Source organism: Haliaeetus albicilla, chromosome 29 (assembly GCF_947461875.1).
Source record: "Haliaeetus albicilla chromosome 29, bHalAlb1.1, whole genome shotgun sequence".
In the NCBI taxonomy this organism is placed as follows: domain Eukaryota; kingdom Metazoa; phylum Chordata; class Aves; order Accipitriformes; family Accipitridae; genus Haliaeetus; species Haliaeetus albicilla.
Genome location: NC_091511.1, coordinates 3,061,684 through 3,080,850, shown reverse-complemented (window position 1 = coordinate 3,080,850; position 19,167 = coordinate 3,061,684). Strand labels below are relative to the sequence as shown.

Below are 19,167 nucleotides of genomic sequence, written 5' to 3'. Positions count from 1 at the left end.
CCTGGCGCGGGGGCTGACGGGAGCTGTAGTCCCGGGGCGCGGTGCATCATGGGAAACTGAGGCAGGGGCCTCCTCGGGTTTGGAGAGGGGGAGAGACGCGACGACCCTTGGGATCCCCTCGGTGTCACCCCCCAGGCCCCTGAGAGAGCCATGACAGCGTGGCGACGTGGAAGGGTGGGCATCAGGGCTGCTGCAGACAGCCCCTTCCCAGTGCTCCCAGTCCAGCCATCCTCAAGGCGCCCAGTTCAGGCAGCTGGTTCCAGGCAGCGGGGACGGGAGGCAGCGCCAGCCCACGGGGCAGTCCCACCGAGCTTCGCAGCTCGCTCTCAGCTGGGAAACCCCGTTTTGGGGGCGTTCTGCGATAGGGAGAGGCTCTTCCATCTCCCCCATCACCCCGCAGGTGGCAGCTGCACCTTAGACCTGCAGCTGGCCCCCCGGCCCCCTCGTCTGCTCGGCAAAACGGGCCCTCCTTGAGCTCCGGGATGGGCACTGCCTCGCGGCGAGCCCCTTGATGGGGGTTTGGGTTTCTTTCTCATACCCCCGGTTTGTTTTCTCCTTTTTATCCCGAGACTCCCACCACCGCGCTTCCCCTCTGCCTTGGCAATGCTCCTTCGAGCACCGTCCACGAGCGTCCGCACCCGTCTCCTCCGCTGCCCCTCAGTCCCTTCCCAGCACGAGCCACTTCTTGGGTGAGTTTTGGTGTGCCTGGGGTGAAAGCACGACCTGAGGACAGGGATGGTCCGGGAGGAAGATCGAAGGGGACGCTGGCACGGGCAGAAAGCTCACAAGCAGCTCCCCAGGGGTTTGGATTGTTACCGTAAGTCGGCACTTCAGAAACTCTCTGAGACTCAATGCTGGAGTTTTAGAAAGCAGGCGTTCTTTATTGCAGAGATGGGTGTACGGGGGATCGCTCCACCTATTGTGTACTCCAATTCTTTCAACAGTTGAGATTAGATACAAAATGGATATACATATTCATGATTTTTCCTGGAAATAATTAACATAGTCGTCTAAATACCGGGAATCATTGATATATGTAAATGTCCTTGGCTCTGGTGCACTCGAGATCTTTGGTGGTCTTCAGGGGCCCTCTGGTGGTCTTCGATAGTCTTCCTCACTTGTCCGCTAGTTCACCCTAATGTCGTGATTCTGTGCAGTGGGACACTTTACAAGTTTTGATAGAAGTTATCCTAAAGAATGTTCATTAGTAACTCTAACACTTTTCCTGATTTTCATTCTTTTAACACAAGGATGTGCACGCTCATGCACGAGGGCATGCACACACACGCAGATTGGTCCAATACAGAAGGATGCTCCTTCCAGCCCTGCCCGTCAGCAAAGCTGCTTGAAAACACCACAGGGAGCCCAGCTAATGTCATTATTGATCTGCACACAACAACGCCAGCGCTGCCTCCCATATTCCCCCACAGAGGGCCTGATCCTGGCCCGTCCCTCCTGGCCACAGCCCAGCTCGGTGTCCCCGGCTCAGAGCTGGGTGGCTTCTTTCCGGCAGATCCACTGCAACCCTGCACTGCAGCTGTTGGAGCTGATCCTGTCCTCCCTGACCACCCCGCAGCTTCTGCCTTCATCCCGGGGGCTCAGCTGGAACCTGTGGGGGCAGGAGGGAGCCCGTGTCAGGGCACGAGGGTCCCTCGGGTGATGGTGGAGGTGCCGACCCCGACACCCACCCCTCCCCACAGCGCTCACCAGCTCTGGTCCAGGCAGGAGCCGTTCAGCCAGGTCCAGCCCTTCCTGCCAGGGGGTATGGAGAGGCCGATCCAGAAGTAGCTGGTGGGTTTCTGCACAATTTCCTTTACGAAACCCTAGATGGGGGAGAGGGCGGGGGGCGAGGCCAGCATTGATAGCATATTTCCATACATTATGTATGGTATGACTAAATATTTTGCTGGTTTTAATATTTTGTACCTTCTATGGAAACTGGTTTGCTGCTAGGTGACCGTAAAAGTGAGATTTGGCAAATAATTATTAGAAATCTTATACTAACACTGTGATTGAAACAATAGACAAAAGTATAGCCAAGCAATTAACTAGTAGAGGTAGGTACTCATAAGTTTTGCAGTTCTTTGCTCTTATGACTAGATGTTCCTGTAAGCTAGATGAAAACAATGTTGAATCTGACCACATGTGATTGAAACTGCCTTAAGCTTCAAGATCAAAGAACAAGGACAAGAATAAAGACTTCAAGGACAGCCAACAAGAACTTCAAATGGGTTGGTGGTCGCAAAAGCAGCCCTTCGACTCAAATGGATCCTTCATTGCGCATGATTGGATGTAGGCAGTACTAAGATAATCAGTTGCAATCATTTTTATGTATATGTATACTAATCTGATTAATATGCAATTAGTTATTCTATATAACCTGTTAGTGCTACAGCTGTGGCATGCACACCAGGTGGAACTATCCCCCGTGCATCCAGTGCTGCAATAAAGAATACCTGCTTTCTAAAACTCCAAAACGAGTCTTAGAGAGTTTCTTCCACCGGCTTTTTGGTATCAGCGTGCCACCCTGTCCCAGGCTCCAGCCTGTCCCCGCGCAGCCCCTGGCCGAGGACCGAGCCCCACCGTTGTCTCCCACCCTCCGACGCTGGCAAAGGCACTCCAGAGGCTCAGGCACAGGGGTGGATGCTGGCCCCAGGCCCCCGGGGAAACCCTTGGCCCTTCCCCAGGTGCCACCAGCCCCTGGGGCGCAGTCCCGGGACCCCTCCCGCATCCCCGATGCCATCGGTCCCTTTACCAGCTCATCCTGGTCCTCCGGCATCAGCAGCTCGGCACCCCGCTTCACACAGTCCTCCCAGCTCGCGCTCCAAGGGTTGATCCTCTCGGCCATCCAACAGCACTTGCTCCCATGCAGCGTCCAGCCCGTGGAGCAGAGCTTGCACCCCTCACCCTCTGCGGACGGACAGACGGACAGACACCGGCATGCTAAGGCACCCCGGGGGAGCCCTGCCTCAGCCGGGCTGGGGACGGCACCCTTTGGCCGGAGGGGTGCCTGTTGGGGAGGGGGGTGTCTACCGAGGGGACCCCGTGGGGGGCAGGTCACCTCGCAGGGGACACAGGCTCTTCCTCAGCTCCAGGGAGATGCAGCCCAAGCCGGCACGCTGGCATCCCCGCGACGATTCCCGCACCCCATGGTCCCCTTGCACCGTCCCGTCTCCGCCACCAGCCAAGAGACTGGGAGAGAGGGACGCTGAGCCGGGAGGGGGGCATCCTGTCTCAGGGATGGAGGGGGCACCTGGTCACTCCTACCCACCCTCCCCCCGCCCAAAAAAAAAGCCCCCCCGACCCTCCTCCCTCAACCCGTGCCTCAGTTTCCCAGCTTGAGCAGCTCCTGGGGACCTGAGGGGCAGCGCCACCCCGCTTCTCCCCCTTCTCAAGTTGCACCGGTCAGCATCGCCCCGTATTTCCTCTCCCCTCCACAAATTCGGGGGACACGCACACACACCCCCAGCGGACACAACCCCCAATACCTGCACCCGGGAGAGGAGCCAGGCTCCCCGCAGCACCCTGCTTGCCCCGTCGGCCTAAGACCATGTAGCCGTCCTCGTCCTCCATGGGGTGGAAGAGCCAGGGGTCCGTGGGGGACGGGGGCTTCCTCTCCACAGGAAGGAAAACTGGGGTACGGGGCTGCGCCCCGTGGGTTTAGAGGACAGGGAGCTGCAGCACAAGCTACTGCAAGAGAAAGTAGGAAAACAGCTCTTTTCTCCTCTGCAGGGAAAATCGGTGGAGAAGAAAATACATAAATAAGTCCTTTTTTGTGGCGCTCATTAACCAGCTTTCACACTGATGAGCCGGTGCCTGCGACTGGACAAGGCCTGTGTGGGTAGAGGCACAGGCACATCAGGAATCCCTGGGTCCCCAGTCTCCTGCCTCCTAATTAGCAGCTATTTCATTAGCCTAACTGAGCATGATTTTATCTGCTCCTGGGCTTACCCATCTGCCATCCTTTGCCAGACACTGGCAATCGCCTACGCTCAACATGTCGCAAGGCTGCCCCTTTCCTTCCTACCAGCTCTCCCAGTATTTAATTGCATTTACTTTATTTGCTCAATTAGGGCAAAGAGCCCCAAATGCATTTTGCTGACCGGAGGAGGGGACATCAGGGGATGAGAGAAGAGCCCCTCCCTGGGGCAGAAGCCTCAAGAAGAGGCTTTCCCCAGCTCAGGAAGAGCAAGCCAAATAAAAATGAGGTGGGACTGCCTCAGCAGCACTCCTCTCCCACCGCCATTGCCACCTGAACCTCTAACTGGGACGCTGGAGGATGGACGGACTGGGAGCACTGGGAACAGCCCTCCCGCACAGCCACCACACTGGCACGGCCCTCACAGGGTGTGGACACATATTTAGCTAATGGTCACAAGAGCATTCCAGACGCTTTTAGAAGGCCTTGAACAGAATAAACAAGAAGACGAAAAAAGAAAGATGCCAATTAGAAGAACACAGGTGTGCATTCCACGATAAAGGGAACTTGGCACAAAGAACCTCAATTCGGCAGTTTATCTTGACCAATTAGACTGAGACAAGTTTCGCATGTTTTAGTTAGTATAACTAATTCTGTCCTATGTTTATGCACGTGTACAGAGTTAGTATAACCAATTATATCTTATGTTTATGCGCATGGACAGTGTCGATATAACCAATCATATTCTATGCTTGTGCGCGTGGACAGTGACTTTGCAGAATATGTGACTATAAGTATGTGTGTGTTTTAGCAATAAAGGGTTGTCTGTTGTCTGCTTTCAAGATTACGGGTGTCCGTCTACTTCAATCTCCTCAACAGGGGATGCGGCCAGGTTTGTTCTCCCGCCGTCCTGGTCGGATTCCTCCCCCGCGCCCACGGCTGCTCTCCTGGGGCTCCTGCGGCAGCACCTTCTCTAGGGGTCAGGATTTAGGGGGAGGCCCAGAACTCGCCCAGGCATCGGGCAGAGCCAGCACCGTGTGACGGGCACCAGCAGAGAGCTCCAGCCATCCCCCTCCAGCCTCCGGCAGCCCCCACACCGAGGGAGGACACCCCAGGGGGGCAGCCGTCCCCTCCCGCACGTGCTGACCTGGTTCAGGTTTTTGGGGGGAAAAAACCCCAGTGAGATACGTACTGTCACTGGAAACACAGCGTCCGAGCGCACGCCAGGCTGATTGCCATCGTGGTGCTTTTGAGGTTCCTGGTGCAGGGTCCCATGGAGGCAGACGCTTGTGCCGTGATTCTGAGGGGTCAGCTGCACTCCCACAGCCACAGTGCTTTGTTCCGCTGCATTTGGCAGAAAGAGGCCACCAAGATTTAAGCCAGAGCAAACGACTGTCACGACCCGGACCAGACAGACCAGGGAGTCACGTTGAATTTGGAATTCCCTCGGGCTAAATTAGGGTGAGACGACACCAAACCATCAGTTCAATGTTTTATTTATGACAGAGGCAAACTGAATTTGGGAGGCCTAACAGCAGGCAGTGTGCTTTCTCCCAACAGGAATAGGCATGGAACTACCTCAGTAAACCATGTAACCCGTGGTAACCATATACAGCAATTCAGGGAATAAGGAGAGAAAAGGAAAAAGAAAGAGAGAATGAGACAGGAGGAGAAAAAGGAAGAGAGAAAGATACCACCAGTCCTGGATCCCGTGTTGGTTCAGTCGGGCGAGAGGTCCAGTTCTGGCAGGCTTGCACCTGTGGGGCTTCAGTCCATGCCCTTTTATCATCTTTGCCTCTCCTTTGGGCAGGCACTCAAACTCATCAGGCTAATTAGGTGTCCTGATCAATTTGTGAGCCTTTGGGCTTGGGGGTCATCTGGGGAGTAGCTTCCCCCTCCCTGCAGACGTGATCTTTTGCCATGCACCGTGAGCTGTTCTGCTCAGCGTACCCAAAACAGCATTATTGGAACAGGGAGCTGTGCACCCTCCGGCACACCCTCCCCTTCCTGTTGCTGATGTCCGGAGCTGAACGGCTTCGCAGAGTCAGTGGTTAAGCAGAACTTGCCCCACCACAAAGTTTGAGACATCAACTCTTTCAGTCTCTCACAGCAACACAATTAACAGTGGGGACAGACTCAGTACCGGGCATCTTGCCAGGATGCCAAAACACATCCCAGAGCAGAGGTTCAGTGGCTCCTTGTCGAGGCTGGGGTCTTCTCCCAAGCGTTGGCCGGGGAGAACTCAGAAGCAATTCTGTTTCATTTCTCCACTTTGCATTTCTGCCCCTCACCTCCAGCTCCTCCAAATCCACCAAAGAACAAAGACACCAAAACCAGCAGGACTGACCTTTGCAGCATGGCAGCTGCCAGCAAAGCAGAGAGTTTTCCAAGCCTCTTGGATATTCCCAAGTCTGCAAAACTGGAAAGACTCTAGTGGTCAGACTAAAGAAAGGATCACGGCTCGTATCATTGTCATGAGGAGTTTCTGCTTTTGTAAGCTAAAATTAAAATAAATATGTAACGTTGTGACACTCACTACCATGCTTGTGGTTGATCTTCTCTGCCGACGGGACAATTTCAGGTGAAATTCAGAGTGATTTCCGAATCTTTCTGAATCCCACTGGGGTGCTTTTGCGGGTGGCTGCAGACAGAGTATTTCATCTGGGAGCACCAGTCGCTGCTGATCCCGTCAGCATTGATATAGGCACATTGGCCCTTGCCCCGGACCTCAAACCTGCACCAAACAGCAGAAGGAAAACTCAAAGGGAAGCAAAGGGGTTGCTGTCAGCTGCAGGTCAGCGGCTGAGCATCTCCCATACAGGCTAACAGAGCTGCAAGGAGCACGGAGCACCCTTCCCCAGCAAACAACCTGCCCCATGCAGGACAAAAACTGTCCCCCTGCCCCCAAAGGAGGGAATATTTTCAGTTGCTTGGTCCCAAGGGGGGTTGATCTAGGGATGCCCTTGTTAAATTTTTTATCTGTTTCTCTCTCTCTATATATATGTGTCTTCTTGCATTCAATCCCTGACCCATCTCAGCCCAGGACATGGTTATGTTCTCCAGAAGAAGAGGGGACGTACCTGTTGCTGAAGAGAGACCCGTTGGACCATTTCCAAGGTCCAGAGCCTTCCCTGTGGAGACCAATCCAGTAGTGGAAGGAACTCCCATAGCGCAAGAGGAAATGCTAGAGGGGGGGAAAAGCAAGCATTAGACGCTATGCCCTACAGGGGAATCCCAAATCTGCTTCCCAAAAGCCACTGACACACCAGTTCCTCAGGGATTTCTCATTTACCAGCTCCTCCTGCGTGTCAATGGTGGACAAATGGGCTCCAAGAGAAAGGCAAGAGATCTGACTCCTGTTCCAGTCTCCTTCATCCTCCACAAAGTAAAAGCACTTCTTCCTGTACCCGATCCCATTTCCCAGGCAGCTGGGAAGGACAGGAGAGGAACGGGATGGACAGGACGGGCATTTCTTAGCTGGAAATAAGCAGAACACGTCCTGGTTAACTTACACCACTGGGTTTTCTCCAGGGGAGGAGAGGACTTTGGTGGTGGGCACCTCCACCTCCAGACACTTACCCGCCAGCGCGATTATGGTGAGAAGCAACGCTGCTATGACCACGGTGACCCCGATGGGGACCTTTTTGTCTTTAATGCACTTGAGGCTAAAACCTGGGGACAAACTGCATGGAAGAGGCACAGCCGGCAAACCCATGGCACAAAGAGCACCCCAAGCTCCCTGCAGCTCTTGTATTCCCCCCACGGGTGCCTTCAACACCTTTACATACAGCCACAAAGCACGTGGGGGACCACAGTGGGGTGCAGGCTCAGGTCAGGGGGTGCATCCCAGTGCTTTCATCAGCCTCCAAGGATTTTTAGGGCTCCCTGACCTCATTGCATCCTCTCCATACCCCGTCAACCAGGAGAGATGGGCACCATCCCCAGGACCCACAGCTTGGGCTGCCCTGTGCCTCCTGCAGCTTGCAAACAGTTTTACCTTTCTTGCATCATCCTCACCCCAGCTATTTTAACTACATTTTAGCTGCCCACATCATGCTAAGCATGGCCACGACCTCTGAAACAACATCCTCAAAACAAGACTGGTGCTTACTGGTCCCTTCCTCTGCTCTCTGCTGCGATGGCATCATTACAGCAGCCGACTCTTCACCTGTGCAAAAGCAAGAAGCCTGTGCAAATGAAGTGAGTTACCACTAATGCTGCGAAGTTCTTCAGTAGGACAGGCCTGACCCTGGATACTTTTGTCCCAGGACAGTCAAAGCAGCATTCCCCCTTGTTGTGGTTTAACCCCAGCTGGTAAACAAGCACCACACAACTGCTCGCTCAATTCCCCCCCACTCAGCAGGATGGGAGAGAGAATCAGGGAAATAAAAACTAACACTCATGGGTTGAGATGAAAACAGTCAAATAGGCCAGAAAGGAAGAAAATAATAATGACAATAATAACAATAAGGAAATGACAATAATAAAGAATAGTAATATACAAGTGATACACAGTGCAATTGCTCACCACCCGCCAACCGATGCCCAGTTAGTTCCCAACCAGCAATCCCCACAGCCCAACTCCCCCCAGTTTCTATACTGGGCATGACATCACATTCTGTGGAATACCCCTGTGGCCAGTTTGGCTCAGCTCTCCTGGCTGTGTCCCCTCCCAACTTCTTGTGCCTCTCCAGCCTTCCTGCTGGCTGGGCAGGAGAAGCTGAAAAATCCCTGTCTTGGTCTAAACATTACTCAGCAACAACAGAAAACATTAGTGTGTTATCAACATTCTTCTTATCCTGAACCCAAAACATACCAGCTATTAGGATGAAAATTAACTCTATCCCAGCCGAAGCTAGGACACCCCTTCTTCTGGTTTACATGCATGGCAGGAAGGGAAACAAGATTTTTGCCTTCAGAAAAACAGGATTTGCTTTGTTTTTCCAAGCCAGCCTTCATTTTATGGGCTTCTGCCAGCTCTGATTGCCCTGGAGAGGTGTCATCTCAATTACTGCCCCACTTCTTCAAGGTGTTTTCAGCTCCAGTCTCCGCTCCAGGACCCTCAGGTCAGCCCCCATGGTGCTGGGTGGCCCTTCAAACCCATCTGAGCCACGTCCCCCGGCCCAAAGCCAGAACCACCCCCTCCATGTCCCCACCATTGTAAAGGGAACTAGGCCTTAAGCCTCGTTGTTTCTATGACTATTCGTATCAGACACATAACATTAAGAGAATAGCCTGAGTGATTTTCAGAAATTCAAAGGTGATCTTTGATGTGTAAGAAGATAAGTGATTGTGGTGACCCAAGACCTTCTGCCTACAAACACTAACGTCAGAAGAACCGGGACATGAGAACTGATGAGATAAGTTGAGGAATGATAATGACACGGGAGCCGAGATCAACTGGAAAATTACAAAGAGTTTGGACTGGGATAATGTGCGGTAAAGGTATATATGACTGAGAAAGTTTTGGAAGTTTGCCATTCACTGCGGCAGTGGCCCAGCTCTGAGTTGTTAATAAAGCAAACCTAGAGAAACCCATGACTGAAAATCCTTTAACAACCACATGCTCTTAAGCCTCTAGGAAAGGGGATGGTGCTCATGTACCTGCATCCTGAAGAGCTTCCGCCATCCCTGGTGCCACCGAGGGGCGGCAGCACCCTCCGGGGACAAGCACGTCCCTCAACTCCACCAGCAACAAGGCGAGCAGGGTCAAGAACACCTTGAGACTGCAGCACGGCACCAGGGACCCACCAGGTCCTTCTCTGTGCCGGTGCTTTGCCAGGATGCTCCTCCAGTCACTAAAATAAAAAGCCAAAAAGCTGACAATCTCCCCAAAACCTCAGTGCTGCTCATCACAGCACTTTTTCCTCAAGCACCTTTTCTCCCTTTTCCACGTCCCAGCCTGCGTTTGCTCCGAGTTATTGCTTCTCAAAACCTCCCACGACAGCGTATTTTCCTACGTTGTTCTTACAAACTGGTTTTCCAATTTCTTTTGGGTTTTGACCTTTCCATGGATGCCGCCTTTTCGCAAAGCCCATGGCAACACATGAACAGATTCACATCTGACTCGGAGAAACAAAAGCAGTCCTGCAGGAGCTCTTTGTAGAACATTCACATTTACAAGAAAAACCTCAAAACCCCCTCTGACCTAGAACCTGCTAATGCAAAATAGATAAACCTACAGATGCTGTTGCCAACAAGCCCTTGAAGTCACCAAGAGCTGCAGCCCCTGTAATAAAGAATTTTCATATATAGTAAAACTATACATACAACCCTGACATCAGATGCACTGCTGGTGTTCCTGTTTAATATCAGCATTGAAATACAATACAGTTAAACAGGGCAGAAGTAAAGAAAATAAGAATGATACGACTAACAATACTAAAATGAGAACAATACTAATAAAAGGATTGGAGTATACAAGCGATGCACAATGCAATTGCTCACCACCCGCCGACCCATGCCCAGTTAGTTCCTGAGCAGCCAGAAAATCAGCTCTATCCCAGCTGAACCCAGGACACCCCTTCATCTGGTTTACATGCATGGCAGGAAGGGAAACAAGATTTCTGCCTTCAAAAAAACAGGATTTGCTTCGTTTTTGCAAGCCAGCCTTGAATTTATTGGCTTCTGGCAGCCTTTCTTCACCCAGACCGACAGCCCAGGCCGCCCTGAGTGGGCACGGTTAAGGACGAGCCAGCCGTTGGTTCCTCCGGGCTGCGGCTGGGGCCCCTCACCGCCTCCCCTCCTGGGAAGCCGACGGACGGACGAGGCGAGAACAGCCCCCCCGGACCCCGTCCGCCCCTGCAGCGAGGGACCGACCCTGGGCAGAACCGACCCCGGTCCCGAGCTCCGCCCCAGGAAGGCTCCGGCCGCTCCCGCCGCCATCACACGCCCCGGATCGCTCTGAGGAGAGTCGGGATGCGGCCTTTTGAAAAAAACCGCCGCACTGTCATCGGCCCAATCAGCGCTCAATCCGGGGACTGGCGGGGCAAACAGCCAATCGCAGGCAGAGGGCGGCGACGGGGCCGCCAGAGCCGTACTCCCGCGCGTCCCGCCTCCCGCCGGGATCATCCGCGGGGTCGGTGTCCGGTCGCAGCATCCAGCCGTTCCCTCCGCATCGTCTCGCCGCGGCGGGGTCGCCCCCTCGTAGCACCGGCGCGTCCTGGCGCCGCCTCACGGTGGCTCCGTCTCGTCACAGCATCGTCTCACCGCAGTCTGGTCTCTCCACAGAATCACCGCACGGCGGCACCGTCTGTCTCACCGCGGCGCCGGCGCATCCCAGGGTCGTCGCCTCACGGCGGCACCATTTCACTCATGGCAGAAGCAGCCTGAGCTTGGAGGGCGTGAACAATCAAGAGGCGCTGGGGTTACTCACAAGAGTCGGCAGGAAACTCCCTCGGAAAAAGTGTAACTCGTATCAGTTTTCGCCTCAGTTTGTGTCCTTTTATCATCTCCTTGTCCCTCCTTTGGCCGGGCACTCGAACTCATGAGGCTAAAGAGGTGTCATGGGGGGTTTGTGCTTCCAGAACCTTCGGGAAAGGGGTCGGTGGGCTGGGGGGTCCTTTGGGGAGGAACTTCTCCTTCCCGAGCTCCGGTGGAGCGAAACTGCACAACATGGTGACGTGCAGAAAACAGACTCCACAATCCGTGAGATTGTAAAGTAGGTATGTTCATTCAGCGCTGGGCGGCACGGGGGGTAGTCCCACCAAAGTCGTGCGCGCGCGACTCGGCAGTTCGCCTCAAGTTTATACAGTCAGGTATTACTTATTCACAATACGCCTATACATATGCATGACCTATCCCCGCTTCATATTAAAATTAGCTCCGAGAGGTCATTTCCATAGTCTCCTCCCAGCCATGCCTGCGCAGGGCCTCCTTATGGTGGTCGTCTGGTGGTCGCAGAGATGAAGATAGATGACTCCTCTTCGTCGCCGCTAGTAACCTCTTTCCTTGCGCAGGCTCAGTGATTTCTTGGTATTCACCCAAGCTGCAAGACCAGTCTTAGCTGGCTCTTGGGGCCTGCTCCGGCTTCTTACCAAGGACTGTCTCTACCTCAGCTAATTTCAACAATGTAAGCACCAAACATCATCTTTCACCCCCCTTTATTATGTCTACTGAGATTCTTTTGACTCCCCTTGTCTCAGTCCCCCCTTTTCTAGAAAATAGTAAATTCTTCTACTATATTTAATCCTAGTACTTCTAATACATTGTTTCCCTATCTAGCATCCTCTCAAAGTATTTGTTGGTCTCAAGTTTTTGTCATAACTGATTCTTTTTCCATTCACTGTAAGAGTCTCCTGTACTCTTACAGCACAAAAGGCCACATCGAACCACTATGCAAAGGACCACAGACAAGAGAATGATGATGATTATAGTGACAAACAATTGCTTTAACCATGTCAGATTTGGCAACCAGGAGGTTATTTTTTCTAATGTGCCTGTCAAGCTGCAAGAAGTGTCATCTTGGGAAACTTCATGTAGTATTTTAGTCTTTTCCCATATCTCCTCAAGATCTGTTTCAATTCATTGGTTTTGATTGATATAGGTACAGCAAGTTTGGTTTATAACTACACATAAGCCCCCTTCTTTTGCTAAAAGCATGTCCAATCCCATTCTATTTTGGAGTACTACTTTACTTAGGGATTGTATTTCCAGTTGCAGCCCTCGAATTACATCAATTATAGCACTTTCTATAATCTCTAATGTAGCAGATATATTCACGATAGCTTTCTCCAACTCGCTTACCCCTAAAGAGGGGATTAACCATCGGACAAAACTATGGTACCCAGTACCTCGAATAACTAGTGGGTTTTCAGTCCATTTTACACGGAGCCAAGGTGTTCTCAAAAACCCTCGGGGAGGCGAAGCTCCCTCGAATATACTGGTCTGAGGTGCAAGGTACCCTCGAACACAGTGTCCCTTCCAGTTCTGGGGTAAACTCTTTCTGGCCCTGCCATCCCCACAGAGCCACCAGTATCCGGGCCCTATGTTGCATCTTGGACCGAGATGCGTCTCCCTTCTGTCTTGTTCTTGCCCCTTCTTTCCTGGCCCCCCCTTTGGTTTCCGGATATAATAGAAACTGATACTTAAGTTTAGTCCAAGATGTTCTAATTTTCCTTTATCAAAAGTTCCCAGATTTTCCTCAAGGCTACAATTATCCATGTCTCCCCAAATATTATCAGTAATATTTAAGCAACGGCCAGTAATTAAGACCTCTTTAGGGTTGGGCACCTCCAGATCAAAGTTGGGTCCCCGCTGGGTATTTCCCTTTCCCTGAGGGCATGATCCATTCCTGTCTGGCCTGTCTTTAAAAAGAGATGTCCAATTTGTGGTCGGGATTCCTAAAAAGGGGAGTTCCATGTTCCCCCGAGGAAGGGGATTACATACCCAACAATCTGATAAATTTAGTACTTTTGAGATACTCTCTGTCATATTTAAATAAGTATTTCGATCCCAAGCCTGCCCCTTGGACAAGGTCCAACTCAGGAACATAACAATCAATGTCTCACAAATTTGAGCTTCAAAGGTCCTTTTTCTTGTGAAGTCCATTGTCCTTTGGGTGCCTTCTTCACCATAGTGTGATGGATCCAGGCGTTCTGTTCCTTGATCTTAATCGCGGTGAAGGAGGTAAGTAATACTTGAAATGGTCCTTCCCACTGCGGCTCCAGAGTTTTTTCTGTAAGAGACTTTATATACACATAATCTCCTGGTTGTATATTATGTACAGGCCCATCCAAATCTCTCCCTCGAGTCCCTACCACATGCTTCCTGATTTTATTAAGTTGCTTACCTAATGCTACCATGTAAGAAGGCATAATTTCATCCCCTGCTTGTACAGACACCCCTCTCTGTATCCCATAGGGTTGTCCATAGAGGATTTCAAAGGGGCTCAGTCCTTCTTTCGCCCTTGGTCTTGTTCGTATACACAGAAGGGCTAAAGGGAGAGACTGAGGCCATGTCAAATTTGCTTCTTGTCCTAATTTCACAATTTGCTGTTTGATTAAGTGGTTCAATTTTTCCACTTGACCACTCGACTGGGGGTGATATGGAGTATGAAGCTGCCAACCTATACCCAAGTGGTGGCTAATTTGTTGTACTATTTTTGAGACAAAATGTGGTCCTCTGTCAGAGGACATGGTTGCTGGAACCCCAAAACATGGTATTATCTCTTGAACCAGTATTTTAGTTACCTCCCGAGCTTTAGCCGTTCTTGTTGGGAATGCTTCTGGCCAACCTGAAAAGGTATCAGTTAATACCAATAAATATCGATACCCCCCTTTTCTTGGAAGTTCTGTAAAATCAATTTGCCAGTGTTGTCCCGGCCCATTGCCTTTTCCAATCTGGCCCATTTCCGGCTTGGGGGTATTCTTAGGATTAGTCTGGAGGCAAAGATCACACTGTTGCGTCACCTGTCTCACCATGGTGTATAAATTTCTAGCCACAATTTCTCTTATCAAATGATTATACAGACCCTCTGTTCCCCAATGTCTTTTCCTATGTTCCTCCCGTATCAAATGCCATAATAAGCAAGAGGGAACGATTAGCTTTCCCTGTGGGGTATGAGCCCACCCCTCTTCATTATATGACCCTTCTAAATCTGTAATGAGCTTTTGATCTTCCTTAGTATATTCTGGCTTACCTTCTAGGGAAATCTGCCTATCAGGAATTAAGGCCCCTTCTGTTTTTACCTTTGTTTTGGCCACTTGTTTTGCCTCTCTGTCCGCCAGCTCATTCCCTTTTTCCAAATCTGAGCTCACTTTCTGGTGTGCCTTAATATGCATAATTGCTACTTTCTTAGGGAGCTGGACAGCTTCCAGTAACTTCAGAATTTCTTCTGTGTGTTTGATATTTTTCCTTTGAGAACTCAATAGTCCTCTCTCCTTCCAAATTGCTCCATGTGCGTGTACAACTCCAAAGGCATATTTTGAGTCTGTATAAATGTTCACAACTTTGCCCTGGGCCATTTCCAGGGCACGGGTTAGAGCAATTATTTCTGCCTTCTGTGCGGAGGTGTTCATGGGCAAAGCCCCTGATTCTGTTACCTCTTGGCTGGTGGTGACTGCGTATCCCGCATGCCGATTACCATTTAGGACGTAACTGCTTCCATCTGTGAACCAAGTTTCCCTGTTTTCCATGGGGCTGTCTTTCAGGTCTGGGCGACTTGCGTATGTTGCTTCGATCGTTTCCAAACAGTCATGATGTACCGGTTCTCCTGTGTTCCCGCTGAGGAAAGAAGCTGGGTTGACAATGTTAGCAACTACAATCTCCACGTCATCCTGCTCTACCAATATAGCTTGATATCTCAGGAATCTTTGTGGAGAGAGCCAGTGTCCACCCTTTGTTTCCAGTACTGTTGATACTGTGTGAGACACTAAAACAGTCATTTTCTGCCCCAGAGTAAACTTTCGGGCTTCCTGTATGTTTAGTATCACAGCTGCAACCGCCCGCAGGCATCCAGGCCAACCTTTTGCAGTCGTGTCTAACTGCTTAGAGAGGTAGGCAACTGCCCGTCGATATGGACCCAGGTTTTGTGCTAATATTCCCAGGGCAGTGTCCTGCTTCTCGTGTGAATAAAGAAGAAACGGTTTACTTACATCTGGGAGTCCTAAGGCCAGGGCCGACATCAAAGCCTTTTTCAGTAGCTCAAAGGCTCATTCGGTCTCCTTGTTCCACTCAAGGTGTTCCTGTTCAGTGGCTGTCAGCGCATACAGTGGTTTAACAAGCAATCCACAATTATAGATCCACAATCGGCACCACCCGTTCATATTATATAATCTTTCTCTGTCTTGGTGGTGATCAGGATATCATCCACATACTGTAACAGCTTTCCCTCCTCAGACGGGGTTTCCCAGGATTCTAAGTCTTTTGCAAGCTGATTGCCAAAAATGGTAGGACTATTCTTAAATCCTTGTGGCAACACCGTCCAAGTGAGCTGGGTCTTTCGACCACTCTTGGGGTTTTCCCATTCAAATGCAAATAATTTTTGGCTGGCTTCATGGAGAGGGAGGCAAAAGAAAGCATCCTTCAAATCTAAAACAGTAAACCAAGTTAATTCAGGTGTTAATACGGTCAACAGGGTATATGGGTTCTCCACTACTGGGTAAAGATCTTCAGTTATCTTATTCACCGCCCGTAAGTCTTGGACCACCCGATATGACCCATCGGGCTTCCAAACAGCTAATATAGGGGTATTGAATTCAGACTCACACTCTTTTAATAATCCCAACTGCAAAAATTTTTCTATCACCGGCCAGATTCCTTCTCTGTCTTCCTTCTTTAGGGGATATTGTTTAATTCTTACCAGCTTTTGGCCTTCCTTGATCCTAACTTCAACAGGTGGAGCACTTTTCGCTCTTCCATGTGCATCGGTAGCCCATACCCCCAGGTACACTTGGTTTAAGATGTCCTCGTTAATGCTTCCTTCTAGGGGGAGACTGGTTAAGGTTAGGCTCCATATTTGAATATATTGCTGATCTTTTACCTCCAGAGTAATTTCTCCCTTTTTGAATACAATTTTTGCTCCCAATTGTTCCAACAAGTCCCTTCCCAAAAGTGCCTTTGGGGAGTTGGGCATATATAAAAATTTATGAATGCCCCACTGTTTTCCTAATTTATATTCTAAAGGTTTACAAAAATATGCCTTTTCACTTTGGCCAGTCGCTCCTTTCACCATGACATAATCATTTCCCAGGGGCATCAAAGCTTGGTTCAGAACCGAGTATGTTGCTCCCGTATCTACCAAAAATTCTATTCCTTGTTGTGTTTTCCCTAGCTTAATTATAACTAGTGGATCCGCTAGGGTAGATTCCCCAGGTTCCCGTCAGTCTCCCTTCACATGGGCTACCGTTCTTCCTGTTTGAGCCCTCTGATCCTCCTTGTTCCTTGGGCATTCCCTTTTCCAATGACCGAATTTCTTACACAAAGCGCATTGATCCTTGCCCAGTCGGGGCAAGTCTCGTCTAGGCCCTCTTCCTCTTTCTTCCTGGATAACAGCCATTAATTTCCTTTGCCCTTGCCTGTATCCTTCTTCTCTGTTACTAAATACTCTCCATGCTTCATCCAACAATATTTCTAAATTCCTACTCTCTGTAGGGCGTAATTTCTGAAGTTTGCGCCTTATATCCCCTGTAGATTGACCCAAAACCAGGGAGACTAATTGTTGTATTCCTGCCTCTGACCCAGGATCCAGCGGTGTGCTGCAGCGCATTACATCCCTCAGTTGACCCAGGAATTTGGATGGAGACTCAGAAGGACTCTGTTTAACTGCATATAAAGCTGACCAATTTATAGTTTTGGGGATTGCTCTCTCCATTCCTTTTATAATCCAGTCCTGATACCCCTGCAATCTTTCCATATGTGCAGATCTATTAACATCCCACTTTGGGTCTTGGAGAGGGAAATATTCCTTAACGTCCCATCCTCTAATCTTATAATGATCTTCAGCAAGGTTTCCTGCAGTTTTTAAAATCAGCTGTTTCTCTGTCTCAGTCATATATTCCAATAATAGCTGTATATCCTTCTAATCAGGGTTATGCTGTTTTACAATAAATTGGAAATGCTTAGCTACACTAATCGGATCTCTCCTATAATCTTTGGCAACCTTTTTCCATTCCCCTAGGTCGGCAGTAGAAAAGGGTACTTTGATTAACATCGTCCCACCATCTGGACCCACCGCCTCTCGGAGAGGTGCTTGTAAAGCTGTTGAGGTAATTTTCTTCCTAGTACGGGAAGATACAGGGCTGTCCGGCGGGGTCGGAGTTCTATCCGAGTCTGCATCCTGTTCCTGTGGTCGAGGGGGAGGCTTAAACAAATCAGATCTTGTTCTGGTACCTGATGAATTTTACTTGTCTTTGTACATCTTTGTCCAATACTACATGCCGAACAACACGGCCTCAGTTTACCTCTAAGCTCCTTGTTCTCTTGCTCAACTGCGAGCACCATGGGGTCCTGCGGGGGTTCCATTCCACAGTCCCTTTGCCACTCCGGGTGGTTTCGGAGGGTGAAAAACATGTCTGCATACGAAACCTCATCCCATTTCCTTCTCTCCTTAAAAACAGCATTAGTTGTAATAGAGTATTATAATCTATTGACCCATTAAGTGGCCACTTAGATCACTTTCTAACTTATACAACGGCCACCATTGATTGCAGTATTTAATAAGGTTCTTTTTACTTTCCGTACCTCTGGTCCCAACAATATCTTTCCAGTGGGCAATTACACAACCCAAAGGACTTTTCCTCAATATTCCTCCTTGATTGTTTCCCATTTTAAAACTCCTCCTAATGATTCTTAAGTTTGATCTTGGCTTCTCCTTTTAATAAGTTTCCATGCAAATTGTTTCTTACACTTCTTTACAGTCTTCCCCAGTTTTACTCCCACACGTCCCAGATTTCTGGAATTAAATTTTCCTTTACACACCAGTCTCAGTATTTTGGATTCTTAGTGAGCTCTTTCCCAATCGTAAAAGTGTGGAATTCGGAGAAAACACCCAAGGCGGTCTGGTTTCCGTCTGCCAGATGTACAGTACCAGCTTCTCCCACAAGACTGACACTTCAGCAACACCCAAGCCGATGCCAGTTATTACATAGCCCAGTTGCAAGCCCACATACAAAGCAGGGAATCACCCCTATTAACACGTAAAGACATTCACACATTAACAAACATTAATTAATCATTAACAAACAAACATTGTGGGGCGAAATTGCACAACACGGAGCCCCGCGACGAGTGGGACACAGGGAGGGGTTTACGAAAGGGGCGACACGGTGCTCTCTGCGATTGGCTGCCTGCCCCGCCACTCCTGGACGTTGCGCGCTGATTGGTGACGGCGGAGGGCGGGCCGCATCGCGACTCTCCTCAGAGCGATCCGGGGCGTGCGATGGCGGCGGCAGCGGCCGGAGCCTTCCTGGGGCGGAGCTGGGGACCGGGGTCGGCTCTGCCCGGGGTCGGTCCCTCGCTGCGGGGCCGAGGGGTCCTGCGGGGCCGGGGCGGCTGTTTTCTCGCCTCGTCCGTCCGTCGGCTTCCCAGGAGCGGCACGTCATGCCCAGTATAGAAGCTGGGGGGAGCGGGGAGCAGGGGGATCGCCGCTCGGGGAGTAACTGGGCGCTGATCGGTGGGTGTTGAGCAGTTGCATTGCGCATCACTTGTATGTTCCAATCCTTTTATTATTACTATTGTCATTTTATTAGTGTTGTCATTATAATGAGTTTCTTCTTTCTGATCTCTTAAACTGTTCTTGTCTCGGCCCA

The 19,167-nt window shown here is 50.3% G+C and overlaps 2 protein-coding genes across 5 annotated transcripts; both read right to left on the bottom strand.

The window, feature by feature from the left end:
• Positions 1-1,270: 1,270 nt before the first annotated feature.
• Positions 1,271-3,999, bottom strand: LOC104320052 (killer cell lectin-like receptor subfamily B member 1A). The gene is made up of 6 exons (XM_069773868.1): positions 3,952-3,999; positions 3,489-3,645; positions 3,062-3,253; positions 2,756-2,910; positions 1,708-1,823; positions 1,271-1,609 (listed from the first exon to the last, which is right to left on the bottom strand). Exons 1-6 carry the CDS (start codon positions 3,997-3,999, stop codon positions 1,486-1,488), a joined length of 792 nt encoding a protein of 263 aa, XP_069629969.1. The 3' UTR covers positions 1,271-1,485.
• Positions 4,000-6,467: 2,468 nt separating this feature from the next.
• LOC104325319 (C-type lectin domain family 2 member B-like) lies at positions 6,468-10,717 on the bottom strand. Of its 4 annotated transcripts, XM_069774180.1 has the most exons (7): positions 9,796-10,716; positions 9,524-9,717; positions 8,031-8,087; positions 7,499-7,591; positions 7,212-7,396; positions 7,000-7,103; positions 6,468-6,653 (listed from the first exon to the last, which is right to left on the bottom strand). In XM_069774180.1, the coding sequence occupies exons 2-7, from the start codon at positions 9,546-9,548 to the stop codon at positions 6,497-6,499; spliced, it is 621 nt and encodes a 206-aa protein (XP_069630281.1). In that variant the 5' UTR covers positions 9,549-9,717; positions 9,796-10,716; the 3' UTR covers positions 6,468-6,496. The 4 variants fall into 4 exon arrangements, with proteins under 4 accessions (XP_069630281.1, XP_069630282.1, XP_069630285.1 ...); XM_069774181.1 differs by having other exon boundaries at positions 8,031-8,106; positions 9,524-10,717; XM_069774184.1 differs by having other exon boundaries at positions 7,186-7,396; positions 9,524-10,717.
• Positions 10,718-19,167: the final 8,450 nt, after the last annotated feature.

Coding starts and splice junctions, on each gene's coding strand:
- LOC104320052 (XM_069773868.1), bottom strand. CDS start 3,999: ATGTTGAGCGTAGGCGATTGCCAGTGTCTGGCAAAGGATGGCAGATGG. Junction 2,911..3,061: donor GAGCCTGTGTCCCCTGCGAG/GTGACCTGCCCC, acceptor GTCCGTCCGCAG/AGGGTGAGGGGTGCAAGCTC. Junction 1,610..1,707: donor TCCTGCCTGGACCAGAGCTG/GTGAGCGCTGTG, acceptor CTGCCCCCACAG/GTTCCAGCTGAGCCCCCGGG.
- LOC104325319 (XM_069774181.1), bottom strand. Junction 7,397..7,498: donor CACCATAATCGCGCTGGCGG/GTAAGTGTCTGG, acceptor GCTTATTTCCAG/CTAAGAAATGCCCGTCCTGT. Junction 6,654..6,999: donor GGGTCTCTCTTCAGCAACAG/GTACGTCCCCTC, acceptor TGTTTGGTGCAG/GTTTGAGGTCCGGGGCAAGG.